A 17,946-nucleotide genomic window follows, 5' to 3' on the forward strand; every position below is an offset into this window, starting at 1 on the left:
ATTGCACTTCAAGCTGACCCTGGCCCAGCCAGAGGGCTCTGACACTAGATGTGCTGTCCACCTTGGTAAAGACACTAGGCAGCCACCTTCATGTACTTAAGGCAGTGGATTAGAACTACAGTTTATTCAACAGGAGGTGTAATCATTTTCTTTCCCAGAATGACTTGCTGCTGCTTTTTCATATACTCACCAATAAAACGGTACTACGGGCTGTGTGGGTGTTCAGTGCAGTACATCAAAGAGAAAACCGCGAGTCCAGAGGTGAAGACACCCAGGGAAGGGAGATCAGGTGCCGGAAAACACTGAGTAACTGTTAAAGGCTCTCAAATCAAATCTACTTCAGTAGCTTTATATTAAATAAGTTTAATGAGTATAAAATAGCCACTGAAATATGAGCTCTTTAAGTAACCCATCAAAATAAATATTGACATCTATTATTTACAGTTACGTAAATTTACGTTTTCTTCTCTTAGACTTCAAGGCTGGTATGTTTTTAGTAAAATGCTCACAAGCGTGAAACCCCTCACATTTGCCGTTTCTGCAACAGCAGCTCCCGACAGCTGCTGAAGTTCTGATGTTCAGTAGAAGGAAGCGCGAGCTGTCTGCCGAGTGGGGGCCAGCTCCCCGCATTCCGCACTCCTGTGCGTTTCACCTGAGGGGCGGGAATCAGCAGTCATCTTCCAAATCTGAGATCTCCAAATCTGCTTTGTTCGTTGATCTTTTGCCACTTGTCAACAGCCCCTTCTCAAATTCTTCTTCAGTAATTTTGCCTTTTTTAAACTTTTTCAAGAGCCTTGTGTCATTCAGAAGTTCCTCCATGTCTTCATCTTCCACATCAGAACCCTGAGGGCAGAAGAGACCAACAAGCTACTGAATTTCTCAGCAACAGTGTTCTAAGTGAAACCAGCAAAATTTGGGGGATTTTTTGGCCGCTCTAGGAGGCTTGTGGAATTCTAGTTCCCCAACCAGAGACTGAATCTGGGCCCCTCGGCAGTGAAAGTACAGAGTCCTAACTGCTGGACTGCCAGAGAAGCCCCAAACCAGCACTTTTTAATCAATCTGGAACTACATGCTCTTAGATCAGCTTTCACGAACAGCACATTCCCCAACCCAAGCCACCTAGAGAGAACAAAAATCTAAGAGTCTATGCAGTTCCTATTAGAAGGCACTATACACTACACTTCTGTGAGATTTGTTCAGAATTCTAAGTATTTAATTTTAAAAATTGCCAGTTTTACCTCTTCCCTTTTCCTTTTTTCAGTCAGTTTCTTCTTCTTTTCCTTTTTGGCCTTCTGCTTTGACCAAGCTTTATTTTTTATGAATTTTCTTCTCCCATCATTTTCTGTTTTCTCTTTTCTTTGCTGCTCCAATAATTGCTTCTGCCTCTGCTTTTCTCTGATTTTGTCTTTAAATGGAATGGTGTCTGTGTTGACATCCACAGGCACGAAATCTGGAAACTGCTTTCCTCTCAGCTCTGGCATCTTGGGCATCCTCAGCAGGGCAAAACCTCGAGCAAGACTAGCAAAATCAAGGTCTGATTAAACCAAAACATCAAGAGTTAGCACACCCGAAACAGGACTGTAAGCATCAACCAACAGAATATTCATAGCAATGGACTTTTTTCTATGTGATCCAGTGGACTCATTTTAATTAGAATTAATTACATTTTTACTAAAAGAAAACTCAGCAGGCAGTACCTAGTCAAACCCAAGGAGGACTTTTATTTTTATTTTTGGGGAGGCTATGCCACACAGCATGCAGGATCTTAGTTCCCTGACCAGGGCTCGAACCCCTACCCCCTGCAATGGAAGCTCAGAGTCCAGGCCAGGTAAGTCTCAGAAAGACTTTTTTTTAAATGCTTGGAAAACATTAACCCTGACATGGACCTAAGACAAAGCAGTTTCATATTTGTGCTCAACACAGGTGCTCAGCTGCTAAGTGGTATCCAACTCTATGACTCCATGGACTGTAGCCCACCAGGCTCCTCTGTCCATGTGATTCTCCAGGCAAGAATACTGGAGTAGGTTGCAATTTCCTCATCCAGGGGATCTTCCCAACCCAGCAATCCAACCCATGTCTCTCATGTCTCCAGCATTGGCAGGCAGGTTCTTTACCACCAGCGCCACCTGGAAAGCCCTTCATATTTGTAATACTTGTGCTATTGCTACTGCTAAGTCACTTCAGTCATGTCCGACTCTGTGCAACCCCATAGACAGCAGCCCACCAGGCTCCCCCGTCCCTGGGATTCTCCAGGCAAGAACACTGGAGTGGGTTGCCATTTCCTTCTCCAACGCATGAAAATGAAAAGTGAAAGTGAAGTTGCTGAGTCGCGCCCGACCCTCAGCGACCCCATGGACTGCAGCCTACCAGGCTCCTCCGTCCATGGGACCTTCCAGGCAAGAGTACTGGAGTGGGGTGCCATTGCCTTAATACTTGTAAAAACCGTCAAATGTTTCAGATGGTGAGCAGATCAAACTTACCCTTTAATCTGAAGATGAGGTTGCACTCGTGCTTGGCATAAGCCTGGACGTATGACACAAAAGCTTTCATGCCCTTCTCAAACACAGCTCTGTCACCCAGGGCCATGGCCTTGAGCTTTGGAAGGAGGTCAGCTGTGTTCTTCTGGAGTTTCATCTCCTGCAGGGGGCACTGCACAGGGACCACATTGTCACTTCTGGCTGGGACCACCTCCCCTAAGGCTATCCCAACAGAGCCAGTGCCAGTAAAATCAAAGGCAAAACCACTCATTTTAATCTTATCCAGTGGAGGCTTTGAAGCCCAAATCCAACCCAAGTATTTTACTTGGTCCACAAAGTATTTTAAATTTTTTAAAGCAAAGTTTAAAATCAGATTTTACGTAACAGTCCTGATTTCCGGTTGGAAAATATGGTAACATAGGTCTGTGTTCCTGAGTAATGACGCTCAGCTGGGGCCAGCAATGGACCCCCCGGAGCCTCTCCACAGCCTTTTATAAAGCTGTAGACAGGTTCCCGCACTGACACCGCCAGCCCAGCCCCTAATCTACATTCTGGACCACTTTCTGGAAAAGAACTTTTCCAACTACCCTGGCTTTGGGAATTCCACAGAAAAAAAGACAGCTTACTTTTTGGTTAATTGCAAGGAAGCTGATGTATGACTCTTCCATGGGAAGGAGAAACACGAGCGCACTGCCACCATGGCCGATGCGGGCTGTGCGGCCACAGCGATGCACGAAGGCACTGGAACAACACGGGGCGGGGACACTCACCACCTGACAGCTCAGCAGAGCACTGGCCTGTGGCCACGCAGCTGATGCGCCTAAAGTGACACCAGGAGCCGCCCAACTCCACGCCTCATCCCAACCCTGCCACTTACTAGTTAGAGAAGAGCTGGCGATTAAATATACACACTGCAGACCAGAGAGCAATCTCTTAGACATTTAATGTCAACTATAAAACCTGTAAATGTATGCCCATCTGATGATACAGGTAGGAAGACGTGGTCCCAGTGGAAAATTTGGGAAACAATGAAAAGTAATATAAAAGAGAAAATGTAAGTGATTTTTGAGTCTGACCCCTAACTCCACCCAGAATTAACAAGTATTGCTTAAGAGTTCGTATTTACAGGCATTTTCCTATGTTTGGAGGCATTTCCTAGAAATATATGCTTGCTCTCAGAATAACTGAAATCTCCGTATGTAGTATATATATTGTTTTCCTTTAAACACTCTATTCATGTGCCTTTCTGCAAGAACTTTAAAAAGTATCTGAAAATACAATACAGCATCACTACTAACCTACCGGTGATAACGCAGCAGTTCCCTGACTTTTGCTATTTCATAACGTTTTGACAACCATCATCTTTACCTTCCTCACGATTCCTATTTCATTAAGACTAGATTCCTAGACAGAGCAAGGAACGTTCTCTGTACCTGGCATTACTGGGAGGATCATACTGCAAAACCCAGTTTACTTCAGGAATATCTATTCCTCGGGCCATCACGTCAGTGCACACTAAAATCCCACTAGAAAATAAGAAAACACCAGCTGAGTAGGGAGACCACCATTTCCCCACCATCAAGCAGTTGTTACTAATTTGAAGATGACAGTAAAAACAGATTGCAGAATCTCACGGAAGCAAGTATATAGTAATAACATTTTGATTTTTCCTCCTCCCAAGAATCTCTAGGACTTCACAAGTTCTCAGTGAAATTTGTAAAGAGATGGGGAGATAATGAAAAGATGAATGAAAAATAATGAAAAGATTTTTTAACTAGCATATTTCGACTGGGGAAGAAAAAAAATTCAAAAACACTGTATTTGGTCTAATCTTCGCAGCCATTTAAAAAAAAAAAATGAAATTTTCCCTCTCATACTGAGGTGTAATCATCAAGTCTATCATTTTGCCTAAAAGATTGTTTTTAATACAGCCAGAATGTTTGGTGGTCAAGAAAAACAGAAAAGTATTATTTTTATGCACAAAGTCAAGTTACAGTGTCCAGAGACACAGCTTTCCTATAGTGTAGTCAACCTGGAACCTTCAATGGGTTTCTCCCATCCTGGGCCGGATAGTGGGGAATCCAAGAATGAACATAACACACAGGTTCCGGTTCTCATGGAGCTTACAATTGAGCAGGGAAGTTGACAAAGAAGGCAGTCAGTGCAGCCAAGTGTAATGGGCTCAGGACAGAGGGTGGGGGGAGAAGACGTGATAACCAGGTTATAGAGGAAGAGGGTTCCAACACACAAGAAGGTCTAGAGGCAGAGCAACCTGCAGAAGAGCAGAGAGGCTGGAGATGTGCCATGGCCAGGGAAGCCAACCCACCTCTGCAATTTGCGGAACTCCATGAAGATCTTATTTCGCTTGTATTTCATCTTTCCGTGAATGCACATTATCTTCACACCCTTCACCAGGGTCTCCAGAGCCTTTCCGTAGTATTCCACACAGGCGCAGGTGCTAGGAGAGGAGACAGGAGCTTTGATCCCTGGTCGGAGAACTAAGATTCCACATGCTGTGGGGCAACTGAGCCCTCACGCCACAATAAGAGAACCCTGCCCACCACAACTAGAGAAAGGCCATGTGTTGCAACAAAGACCCAACACAGCCAAAATAAAAAATTTTTAAAGATCTGTGCCAAGTGACCGCTGCCGGATTCCCCACCGTTTTCCACAAGTCACATCATATATAAGGATGCAGTTTTACACACGAAGGGCCACAACCCACAGATCCTGAAAGTAATCTAATGGATCCTAAAATCAATTAGTGAGTCTGGACCAGCATTTTTTAAAAATCAGAGCAGAACAGAAAAGAAAGCATCAGAATGCCTCCCACCTAGCCGAGTGCAGTCCTGTGAAATCTTTGTTTCAGCTGCGTGTGTGTGTGAGAGAGAGAGAGAGAGAGAATCAGGTTGTATTTCTATGGGTCAATATAGTTACTGCATTTTATTGGTGAAATGATGGGTGGAAAAGAAACATGAAATTCTTTGGGTATGCCAAAGAACACCACTGTAGGTATATATGGAGGAAAGAACAGCCCAAGAATGCACGCACTCTGACAACAGGACATACCCCAGCGTGGCAGACACTAGGCTGGCTGATTAAACAGCATCCCAACCACTTCCTCCCTCACCTCCCGCTACTGCAGAGGCTAGGACAGCTGCCCACTCATTATCCACCTCTCACAGTGAGGGGCGGCCAGGTGACCCATCTTTGGCCCATGCAATGAAAGCAGAAGTCAGCCAGGGTCAGGGGCAGGTGTTGTCTGGGAAAGCCTTTCCTTTTCTGATTAAGAATCAAATATAGCAAGTACTGCCCTTCCCCCTGCCTTTCCTCTTTTATCTGCTTCCAGTGAAGATGTGACAGGGGTTGTCACAGTGGTCATCTCAAAACTAGAGCTGACCTACAGGAAGGAAAGGCCAAGACACAGAAACACTGGCCTTGATGTTGCTGAAACAGAAACCAATGTTAGGAACTGCCTACCTCTGGACTTCTTTTTACAGGAGAAAAATAAACCCCTCCTGCTTGAGCTGCAGAAGTTGGGTTTTCAGTCACTTGCAGGTAAACACACTTGTAACAGAGGACCAACCTAAAAGGAATTCCAAAACTGAAGGCTGCACGCTCATGCACATTCCAGGTGTAGTTGAACCCCAGAAGGATTACCTGAAGAAGACCAGATGTTTCTCCTGCTTATGATTTCGAAGAAAATGTACCAGTTGATTAAATTTCTCATCTGCCTTACAGACCTGCAAAATAAAAAGGAAAACCGATCAAGACAATTTGCTGACAATAAAAACAACCCCACAACTATTTTCAGTTTGGGCCTTAAATTTTAAGGACTCTAACTGCCTCCATGAAGAGGAAGACTTTCACCAGGATGTTACTCAGTCCACTGAGCTCAGAATTAACATCAGCCCCTGCTGCTGTCACATATTAAATCACATAATCATGTAACTGAGGATAGCAAGTCACTCAGTGCAGTAAGTACCTCCCAAACCCCAACATGCCAACAGCACCATGCTGGCTGTAACACCACCCCCAGGGGAGGGCTTTACAATACAGGTCCTCAGATACAGCCTAAAGACCACAGATCACAGCTCTGGAATTGGACCCAAGGGTCAGTATTATTTAACAGCACCCGTGAGATTCTCAGGCATGGCCATGTTCAGAAATCACTACTCTGAGGTTAACAAAGATTTCCAGAATGGACTGCACAGAATTACTTCACAGACCTCCATGGAGACAGACTGGAGCTCCTTTCAGGCTCCCAAATTAAATACATGTAAATCCACCTGAATGCATTCCCCCTATTTTTATTAATACTAAAACCAAATCCTCAATTTGGAATTTCGTTCTCACACACTCAGACATTTCTAAATGCAGTTGCTTAAATGAATGCAAAAGAGCAGAATGCAACAGCAGCCACAGTGGGTTCCAAAGCTAATCTATTAGTACGTACTACATACTAAGCACTGGCCTAAAACCTTCATGTGTTTTAATAAACCAACCCTCACAGCAACCCTATGAAGTGGGTGCTCCCCGAGCCCCCATTTCACTGGTGATGAACTGTAAGTCCACCTGGTTCGGTTAGGAAGGGACAAAGCCGAGCTGCACGCCTGGGCGGCCTTGCCCTTGCGCCCCTGCTCTTAACCACCTCACCGTCCACGGCCTCCTCTCTCCCCTAGGAAGAGCCGGCCGCCCAACTTTACCAGCCTGGCCGCAAGCGGAAACAGCAGCACCAAGTATAACACCCCCAGTCTGATTTCAAAAACATCCTCCCGACAGCTGCACCAGAGGCAGTTTTCTGATTTGCAAACTCTTCTGCCTTGACCCGCCTACCCCCAGACCCTCCAAGAACTGACACAAAGAACGGCAACCTCATCGCCCTTACAGTCCCCAGCACTAGGGACACTGGTTTGCAAACGGCCCACTTTCTCTGCAAACACGTCACCGTGCTCAGGAGCTAGGGAGCCCCTCTCGGCCAAAAGAAAAACCCTGTTCCCTGGCTGACAATATAGATGTGCCCTGTCAAGCAGGGACACTGGCCTGGCCACCCTGGCTGACCATCCTCTCTAGATGCCTCCTGGCTTGAGCCAGTGACCAGAGAGGACAGAAGGAGGGGACTCACTACTAACAATCACATTCCGAAAAGCCCTCCCGTTGCCTGGTGAGGAAGGGCAGCAGCAGCTACGATTTACTGCTGCAAATTGAAAGAAAGTGAAAGTGAAGTTGCTCAGTCGTGTCTGACTCTTTGCGACCCCATGGACTGCAGCCTGCCGGGCTCCTCCATCCATGAGATTTTCCAGGAAAGAGTACTGGAGTGGGTTGCCATTTCCTTCTCCAGGGGATCTTCCCAACCCAGGGATTAAACCTGGGTCTCCCACATTGCAGGCAGACGCTTTACCATCTGAGCCACCAGGGAAGCTAAACTGAGCAACTCCCAGCTGCAAAATGAACACACCAAACATTTAGGTTCCAGAGCAGAATAGTCACCCAAAAAGGCTCCTTCAGAGAGTCCATCATTAGGTTTTGTGTTTGAGCTGCTCATCGGGCTGTGCCCTTCTCTAACTCAGGCTCATACTGACGGGCCGGGAACCCAGTGTGTCCCACACCTGTACCCAGCACACGCTATGCACATGTCAAAAAGTTTGATCACTTGGGGGTAGGAGGCCATCCCTGGAGAGTATGTTTAAAACACAGTTATGCCCATGTTAACTTACTTATTCATTTACTTGCTGAATAACAAGTATCATCACATATACCACGTATCCCAGCCCTGCCCCAAGTACTGCACTTCCAAATGTGCCTCAGGGTATCATTTTACAGACTTAGTTACCTAGAAAACTGAAAGCTAATCCATAGAGCACTCATCATTATTAGTTTTTGCTTGCTTTTTGTTTTAACTGCTAAGAGTTAACATATATTAGTGGGAACATGGTGTATCATATTATAAAACATACAGACAGTGAAAGTTAAGAAAAAAGTACTTGAAAATCATTTTTCAAATAAGTAAAAACTTACTTACTTGAAAATCTAATAAGCTGTTCAAACAATTCTTATTGCTGATCATTTCAAAGGAAAAATGGAACTAAGCTTATTGAAGGTGGTACGAGTCAAAAAAACTGGTAATTTTTTCAGTAAACTGCTTTGACTAACAATACTGGTTCTACTTTTTTCCAGCTTTACTGAGGTACAACTGGCAAATAAAAATTGTATATATTTAAGCACATTTATATAGTAAAAATACATACATGTAGTAATATATGTTTAAGGTGTACGATGTGATGACTTAACGTACATACACACAGTGAAATGACTGTCATAATCAAGTTAATACACCTATCACTTCACTTCATCTTTTCAGTTTTTTGTGAGAACACTTCAGAACCACTGTTGGCAAATTTCAATCTCAGGTAAACAACACTGTGAACCACAGCCCTCGTGGTCACTGGCCGGCAGGGGTCAGTGCGGACACCCAGCGCTCACCATGTAGTGGTTCTCCAGGCGGGAAGGGGTCTTCTGGGTGCTGCTGGCCGCCACGCCCTTCTCCTTCACCGAGATGCGCACGGGATTCCGCAGGCCGGCTCTCACCAGGTTCTCCACCTCCTGGGTCTGAGTGGCCGAGAAAAGGCCCGTTCTCCTCTGCTTCGGCAAAAACTCCAGGATGGTATTTATGCTAAAAACAGAAGGGCTCATCTTAACCCCTTACTTGTCAGCATAAGGAACAAAGGGTGTTTTATGATACTAAACAGGTATTTTAGAAGACTGGAAACCATAACAATATTTACAGTAGCTATTACTGGGAGATGAGATTATGGGTGATCTTTATTTCTTTTTTATACTCTTATTTTCCCAATGTTTCTTCAATATAAACATATAAGTGAACTCTTATAATGGGACAATTAAAAGAGTGAAATTAAAACAAAACTTTTTGAGACTAAAAACTATCGAGCTGCACACTATTTAATTGAGCAAACTGTGTAACATGAATTGGATCCCAATAAAGCTATTTAATTCTTTAAAACACACAAAAACTTTTAAAGAGCCATGAAGGAAAATGCATCAAAGAACAAATGAAATTTAAACAGTGTGGGAGAATTTGATGGATCAAACAACCTAATGAAATTCCAGTGCAGCTAACAGATATAGTCACCAAGTGATAAAGGAATTCCACCTTGGGGTCCTTTCCACCCTGTGTCACCCAACACCCATTAAGTCCAAACTTCAGTACCTTGTCTCGAAACCCATGTCCAGAAGCCTGTCTGCTTCATCCAATACCAGGACCTCCAGGGACCTCACGCAGCTGGCCAGATCGAGGCCCTCAGCCTTCCTTCGGAACATGTCCTCCAGGCGGCCTGGGGTTGCCACGATGATGTTCCCACTAGGAAAAGAAAGTTAACATTTATTGCACTCAGTGAATCTCAGGGACCTTTGTGATTCCAAACACAATTGCTGTATCCCCCTGTGCATGAGGGCTCAGTCATGTCCCACTCTTTTACGACCCCATGAACTATAGCCCACCAGGCTCCTCTGTCCATGGGATTTCCCAGGCAAGAATACTGTAGTGGGTTGCCATTCCCTTCTCCAGGGGATCTTCCCCATCCAGGGATCGAACCCCAGTCTCCTGCATCTCCTGCATTGGCAGGTGGATTCTTTAACACTGCCTCACCTGGGAAGCCCTATCCCTCCAAAAATGTCATCTAAAATCCCACAGACGAGAAGGGAGACCACCAGAGTGGGAGGAGCAGGCTGCGCCATGAGGGGACAGGTCTGACTTACAGGCTGAGATTGAGGGCTGCTGCTGTTGCTGCTAAGTCGCTTCAGTTGTGTCCGACTCTGTGCGACCCCATAGATGGCAGCCCACAAGGCTTCTCTGTCCCTGGGACTCTCCAGGCAAGAACACTGGAGTGGGTTGCCATTTCCTTCCCCAATGCATGAAAGTGAAAAGTGAAAGTGAAGTCGCTCAGTCATGTCTGACTCTTAGTGACCCCATGGACTGCAGCCTACCAGGCTCCTCCATCCATGGGGTTTTCCAGGCAAGAGTACTGGAGTGGGGTGCCATTGCCTTCTCCAGAGATTGAGGGCAGGGCTCAGCAAACACCATTCGGCCAAATCTGGCCTCCACTGTTTCTGTGACTCTGCATCCTCCTTCATTCATGGGTTGCCTCTGGAGGCTTTCACACACTAACAGCAGAGGGGAGCTGTAATGACCCCGACTGTGTGATTGACGAAGCTAAAATAATTACTATCCAGGCCTTTACTGAAAGGACCCTGGCTTTATTCGACTGCTTTAGGCCCCAGGTCACTCACCTATAAAATGTGAATGTCAACATAACTAGAGACAATTTTATGTAAAGATCACAAACTGGCAGACTTAGAGCCAAATGCGGCCTCCCCACAGACTGGGTCCCTGCAGGAAAGTTATTATTTTTTTAATGTGAATTACACGCAAAAGTTAAAAAAAAATCTGGACTACAAAAAATTAAAAACCTGGCAATACAGAGTCCTGCAGCAACATGTCAGCTAGAGATGAGTATTCGGGCATAAACTAGCCAGTTTCTCCCAATCCCCACCCAGCCCTACTTCAGATGTTTATATTTTCCTCTGACTCCTGTAGGAACTCAAGTCTGTTCCCCGCCACTGCAAAGCATCTCCCATTGTAGCTGGACACAGCGAGCGCTCAAGAAAAGGAGTTTTCTTTATCAAGAATTCACTGACAATCTGGGCACAAAATCTATTGCTGCTCATTACAAACTATTAGTCATAGTGGGACAATACAATGCCACAGGCTGACTGCCATCGTGTATTCAAACATTTATTCTAAATGTTTAGTAAACACTTGCTGTATGCTCTGCTCCTTGTTAGGCCCTGAAGGTAAAATGCTGCGAGACTAACACCACCCTGACTTTCATGAGCCGCCTGGGGATGCAAAGGAGCCGGGCACGTACAATACCTGGGAGAAAGCCAGCTCAAGCAGGGCAGACTGGGAGAGCGCGGCAGCACAGGGTGCCCACACCAACATCAGGACCCATCCTAAGGGCCAGCAGGGGCCACTGAAGCGCTTTCAGTGAGGGACACGACCTGACTGGCACTCTGGTGGCTATGTGGAGAGTGGATAACCAGGGGCTAACAGTAGAGACATAGAGCAGAGGGACTTCCCTGGGGGTCCTTGGTTAAGAATCCACCGTGCAATCCAGGGAACATGGGTTCGATTCCTGGTTGGGGAACTAAGATCCCACATGCCAGCAGGACAACTGAGCCCTCAAACCACAACTAGAGAGCCTGTGTGCTACAATTAAGATCCCAAGCAGCCAAAAATAAATAATAAACAAATTAATTTTTTTAAAAGGTAAAGAAACACACAGGAGAGAAAGAAAGAGCAGTTCCTAGAGTTCAGGGGCGAAACGAGCAGAAGAGGTGGTGATGGAAAAGTTGACCAGTTAAGAGATGTGCTTCAGAGAGAAAATGCCAAGGATCTGGTGACGGTTAACTGAGAGGGGGGATGTGGGGACGGTAAGGAGTCAAGGCTGACTCCCTGACCTCAGGAGGCATACAGGGGAAAGGTGAATAGGAAACACCACATGAGGTACAAGTCTAGGGATGAAAATTCCAAGCTCTTTGTTTTAGAGGTTTCCGCAAAAGCTGTGAGATGCCAGTCAGATGCCAGGGAGACAAGTGGATTATCTGGGGCTCAAGGCAAGGTCAGGGACCACCTCGGGAGAGACAAGACCATTAACCAGTGAGCAAAATGGGAGGTTGGCAGGAAGAAAAAACTTTTTATAGGGAGGGGGGTGACTGAAGGGGGCATTTCCAGTTAGGTCTTGATCATGCATCAAGTTCAATGTCAAGAGCAAGCAAAGCAGCAAGGCAACTCACCCAAGCTCCTTAAATCTGGCGACATCTTCTCCAGGATTCCTGCCTCCGATCCAGAGAATCTGGCTGAAATGAGAGAAGGGTCTCTGAGGTCAGGAGGAATTGCAGCCCATGGCTGAAAGTTTGGGACTCTGCCCCCAACTTACCTAAACTGTGGGAAGGGCTTCGTGAAATGAGACAGGACCTCCTCTATCTGAACAGCCAGCTCTCGCGTGGGTGTGATGATTATGGCGCCCACCTAACCACGTGGCAGGAAGGGACATGATTAGCAGAGCCTGCAGCTTACAGAGCTGAAACTCCACAACCGGCACCCTCCACCTCACGGAGGAAGGTTTCCAGAGAAACAGTACTTCCTGGGCTTTTCCAGCAGTGCGTGGCCATAGTGCGTATCAACTAGAGTTGAATCTTGAATGAAGGGCGTGGCGGAGGGTGGTTAGGGGCACCAACTCTTTGCACAGTCGAAAAAGTACTTGTGTTCAGTCGTGTCCAACTCTTTTGTGACCCCAGGGACAGGAGCCCATCAGGCTCCTCGGTCCATCGGATTTTCCAGGCAAGAATACTGGAGTGGGTTGCCATTTCCTCCTCCAGGGGATCTTCCTGACCCCAGGACTGAACCTGAACATCCTGCATCTTCTACACTGGCAGGCAGATCCTTTACCACTGTCACCTGGGAAGCACAGTTGAAAATCCACCTGTAATTTAAAGTCGCCCTCCATGTAACAGGGTATAACTGGTTTGATTCCTCTGTAACCCCATTCCACATGGAGGGATTAAACTACCAGTTGGCAGAGACCTATAGTTATTCACTGCTGATAAAACCTGCACTTAAGTGGACCCGTACCACTCAAACCCGTTGTTCAAGGGTCAGCTGTAGTCTGAATTAGAGTCAGTTCTCTACAAAGCAGCTAGACACCACGGTTACAAATACTGGACCATGCTTCCCAGGGAAGTGGGGTTAGGTTCCTGCGAGCCTCTGGTCATGTTTTTGTCAACCTAACAGTACATAAGCTTGTTTTACACACATGTCTGTTTAAAGACACCTTACTTTGTAAGTCAAGTATACTTCAATTAAATAAAGGTGTCTCACTGAATATACATTGTTGATTCATTAATGCTGACCTCAAAGCCACAGCACTATTATGCATGCCTGAATGATGCTTATGTAACATGTATTTTCTCCGTAAGGTTCATCACAGCCTCCTTGCGCTCAGGAATGCTCAGCAGTGCTTTGGCACTACGTTTGGGGGTCATTTTAAGCAGTGAAGTCATCACATACACACACACACGAAAAGACATCACAGCAGTACGTAGACCAGGAAAAGGACCCGTGTTTACAGTCTGAGAGCAGGAACGAGAAGGCAGCTGGGAACGTGCCATCAGTGTCGCTGCCCCAGGCAAGGCCACGCATGAGCACGGAAGCATTGTCACTGCTGCCTGGGGAGCTACAGATACGTGCTAAGGAGCAGCCAAATTCATAAACACAGGATCTGCAAGTCATTAGCACACACTGTACTTTTCTTCTTTTTTCAAGCTTTTGACTAGCTTTTTCCTCAACTGTGAACTCTCTGATGACTAGGGGAAAATAAAGCGCTTGGTCTCCTCACCTGACTCTTCTTGAACTTCTCTTCCCTCCTCAGGAGAATTTCCACGATGGGGATGACGAAAGCGAGGGTTTTGCCACTACCTGTGACCTGAAAGGGGAGGAAGCTATGGTTTGCTTTTCCTCCAAGTTCGTTCTGGAGGGCAAACGGGAGGACAGGCTAAACTGCCATAACGTACTCACCGCTTCTGCAGCAACGTCTTTGTTTTTCATGAACAGAGGGATAGTTGCAGACTGAAAAGAGAGACAGCAAATTACCAGTTATGGGATGCTGTGACACCACAGACGAGGCCCAAAGCCCAAGGAACACAGTACTGGCCTTGGTCACACTGGATCCCACCGCAAAGTGGATTCTGATCAGTCACCACCAGGGACCTCAGTGTGGTAAGGTCACAGGTAACATGGCATGGTGTCTACACAGATGGTGTGTGGGGGAAGCGAGTCGAGCTGGGAGTTGGGAGTCCTGAGTTCTAGCCCTGCCTCACCTACTCTTCCTTTCTAGACCAGGAAGGGGCTAAAGACAGTGGTTTTAAGGTTCCTTCCTGTCCTCATAGCACAAAATAACAACTCAAATGGGCTCTTTCATTATAAACACCACCGAGAACCCGCAGGTTTACCAGGGGCCTGGCCCTTTGATTGCAGCAACGAGCAGCTGAACCTGAAGAACACTCAGATCTTGGCTTCAAAGATTCCCCCTGCCCAACGCCCAGGATTCCACTCCTGGTCCTCAGAGCCTGAGCTCACCCACTGCAGCACATGCAGGACTTTCCTAACTGCGTCGGCACAAGTAAGTCTCAGGGAACATGTGGCAGTTATCGTAAGATAACTGGAGATGCTGTAAGTAGTCAGAACGGGGCAGGGGAAGCAGGGGGTGGTTTGTTTCTAGCACCCAGTAAGTAGAGCCCAGAGATGCTGCTAAACAGCCCACAATACCCAGAGCCATTTCATATAACAAAGAATTATCCAGTCCAAAATATCAAGAGCGCAGAGACTGAGAACTCTGCTATGGACCACTGCTGCCCAACAGAAATAAATATGGTAAGAGATCAGACTCGTGGTTGCCAAGGAAAAGTGGGGGAGGGAGGGGACGGACTGGGAATTTGGGATTGATAGATGCAACCTATCACGTTTAAAAATGGAGAAACAACAAGGTCCTACATTTTTTTATGGCACAGGGAACTATATCCAATCTCCTGGGATAAAACATAATGGAAAAGAATGTTTAAAAAAGAATGTATCTATGTATAAAACTGAGTCACTTTGCTATATAGCAGAGATTGACACAACACTGTAAATCAGTTATAAAAAAAGAAATATAATGTGAGCCATATACTCATCTAGTAGCCACATTAAGAAAAGTAAAAAGAGGGACTCCCCTGGTGGTCCAGTGGTTAAAATTCGCCTTGCAATGCAGGGGCCTGGGTTTGATTCCTGGTCAGGGAACTAAGATTCCACATGCTGTGGAGCAACTAAGCCTGCACACCACAGCTACTGAAGCCCACACAGTCTGGAGTCTGTGTGCCACAACTAGAGAGTCTGTGCCCACAATGAAGGATCCTGCATAATGCAACTAAGAGCTGATGCAGCCAAATGAATAAATAAATATATATATATATTTTTTTTTTTTAAGCAAAAATAGACAAAATGAATTTTTATTTATATTTTATTTAACCTAATATCATCCAAAATCGGAGAAGGCAATGGCACCCCACTCCAGTACTCTTGCCTGGAAAATCCCATGGATGGAGGAGCCTGGAAGGCTGCAGTCCATGGGGTCGCTGAGGGTCAGACACAACTGAGCGACTTCACTTTCACTTTCATGCATTGGAGAAAGAAATGGCAACCCACTCCAGTGTTCTTGCCTGGAGAATCCCAGGGACGGGGGAGCCTGGTGGGCTGCCGTCTGTGGGGTCGCACAGAGTCGGACACGACTGAAGTGACTTAGTAGCAGCAGTAGCAGCAGCATCCAAAATATTGTCGGCTTGATGTGTAGGCGATATTTTTTAAATGAATGAGACATTTTTCATTTGTCTTTCATGCTAAGTCCTCAAAATCCATTATAGATTTTTATATTTAGAGTTTATCTCAATTTGGACTCACCATGTTTCAAGTGTTCTTAATAGTCATAAGTGAGTGGCAACCATAGTGGACAGCACTTAGACCACAGACTCTATGGCAAATACTGGGTCCTCTCTGCCCAACAGTCCCAAGGCATGACACACAGCACTGCCTGCTTCCTCCACACCTTTCCTGAGGAGCCTATGCACACCTCAACATTTCAAAACAGGACTCTAGATTTTTCCTCTGAAGACTGTTACCCCTGCTAGCTTTCCTCATCTTAGTAAATGATACCACCAATCACCCAGTCACTAAAGACAGAAACCTCACGGTCCCTCTAGATTCCTCTTCCCTGACCCCCACATCTGGTCCGTCAGCAACCCTAAAGCTTTCTCAAAAGCGACTCTTCAATATCCACAACTTCCCCTCTACTCCAAGCCACCATCACCTCTCACTTGACAACGGCCTCCTAGTGGATGGCCTCGCTTCTTCTCTTACTGCCCTAAAGTCCACTCTACACAGCAGTCACAGCCCTTCTCTTCCTGCAGCCTCCCACGTAAGACGGCTTCTCACTACATTCCGAATAAAATACAAGATCCCACAAGTAAGACCCTGCATGGCCAGCACTCAATTTGCTCATCTCTTACACTACTCATGATGCCCCAGCCACAAAGGCCTTCTTTCTGTTCCTCCAAGCTCATTCCACTTGTACTGGCATTTCTCTTTGCTGGAATATCCTGCCTCCAGTCATCCCTTGGCCGGCTCCTTCTCATTCAGGCATCAGCTTAATGACACCTCCTCCAAGAGGCCTTCTCTATCTTACCTTCTGCCCTGTACTTTTTTGTCACTGTCTCCTCCACAACACTGATCACCAGCTGAAATTACCTTATTTCTTTACTCCCTCCTCTCTCTCCTGCATTAAAAAGCAAGGGCCATGAGTGAGGACCAACACTGCAAAATCTCCAGAGCCTAAAAGAGTACCTGACAGTTTGTCCTGGAGAAACTGCTGAATAAATGAGTGAGCTGGACCAAGACACTTCACTTAGCCCACAAAACAAGACAACAGGTTACATTTACTGAGTGTCCGTAACATCGTCTTAGGTAATCCTCACAACAACTCTTAGGTAATACTATTTTCGTCATTTCACACGGAAAGGAAATGAAGCACAGAGAGGTTAAGTCATTTGCTCAAGGTCTCACAGATCTACAGAGGGCAGGGCTAGGATAGGAACCAGGCACTTAGGAGCAGGATTCGAGCCAGGCACTTAAGTCTCAGCAGCTAAGAGCGGATGGAGGAGCAGTGTTATGAAAACCCTAGTACAGGCGCGCTGCCACCTGCCGCCTCTGCCTGGCGATCATTAACCAGCTAGGCATCACCCAAGTCGGGGAAGAAGAAAGACGACATGACAAAAAAGTCCCAGCTCTGAGTCTCCCTTTCCCAACCTGCCCCCTTCGCACCGAGAGCCCTCCTCCCCCACGGCCTATGCCGAGTACCTGCACCGGTGTCATGTACGGAAAACCGAGCTCCCGCAAGACACTCAGCACCTGCGGATGCAGCGGCACCGGTAGCGACTCCCAGGAACCCTCCGTTACGTGCTCCATGGTGCGCTCAGCTACCGAGCTACTACCCGGACGCCTCCCGGGAGCACTTCCTCTTCCGGTCGCCAAGCCAGCCGCCCGGAAACCGCACTCCCTTCGCAAAGATCCGGAAGGCGGGAAAGGCGCCTTTGCAACAGAAGAGTGGAAAGCCGACTTCTGGTGAATAAAAGCGGGCGGCGGGAACCCGGCTGGAGTAGTGCCATTCTTCCAGTGCAACCGCCTAGGCTCCGGGCGCCTTTCACACCGAGCAGGCATTTAGGCGGGAGGGATTTTGTCCCGGCTCTCACACTCTCCCCGCCGGTCGGAGGCAGATGGCAGCACAACACCGCGTCCTGGCCAAAC

General features: G+C 46.6%; 1 protein-coding gene across 1 annotated transcript; it reads right to left on the reverse strand.

The window, feature by feature from the left end:
• Positions 1-350: 350 nt before the first annotated feature.
• DDX55 (DEAD-box helicase 55) lies at positions 351-17,652 on the reverse strand. Its single transcript, NM_001046007.2, is given in 14 exon segments — positions 351-843; positions 1,239-1,534; positions 2,481-2,649; positions 3,104-3,218; positions 3,911-4,003; positions 4,804-4,935; positions 6,138-6,220; positions 8,961-9,150; positions 9,706-9,855; positions 12,351-12,413; positions 12,494-12,585; positions 13,952-14,038; positions 14,131-14,181; positions 17,500-17,652. Coding segments are annotated over 14 exon segments (1,806 nt in total). The 5' UTR covers positions 17,608-17,652; the 3' UTR covers positions 351-666.
• Between the last annotated feature and the right edge of the window lie 294 nt (positions 17,653-17,946).

Source organism: Bos taurus, chromosome 17, assembly GCF_002263795.3.
Source record: "Bos taurus isolate L1 Dominette 01449 registration number 42190680 breed Hereford chromosome 17, ARS-UCD2.0, whole genome shotgun sequence".
Classification (NCBI taxonomy): domain Eukaryota; kingdom Metazoa; phylum Chordata; class Mammalia; order Artiodactyla; family Bovidae; genus Bos; species Bos taurus.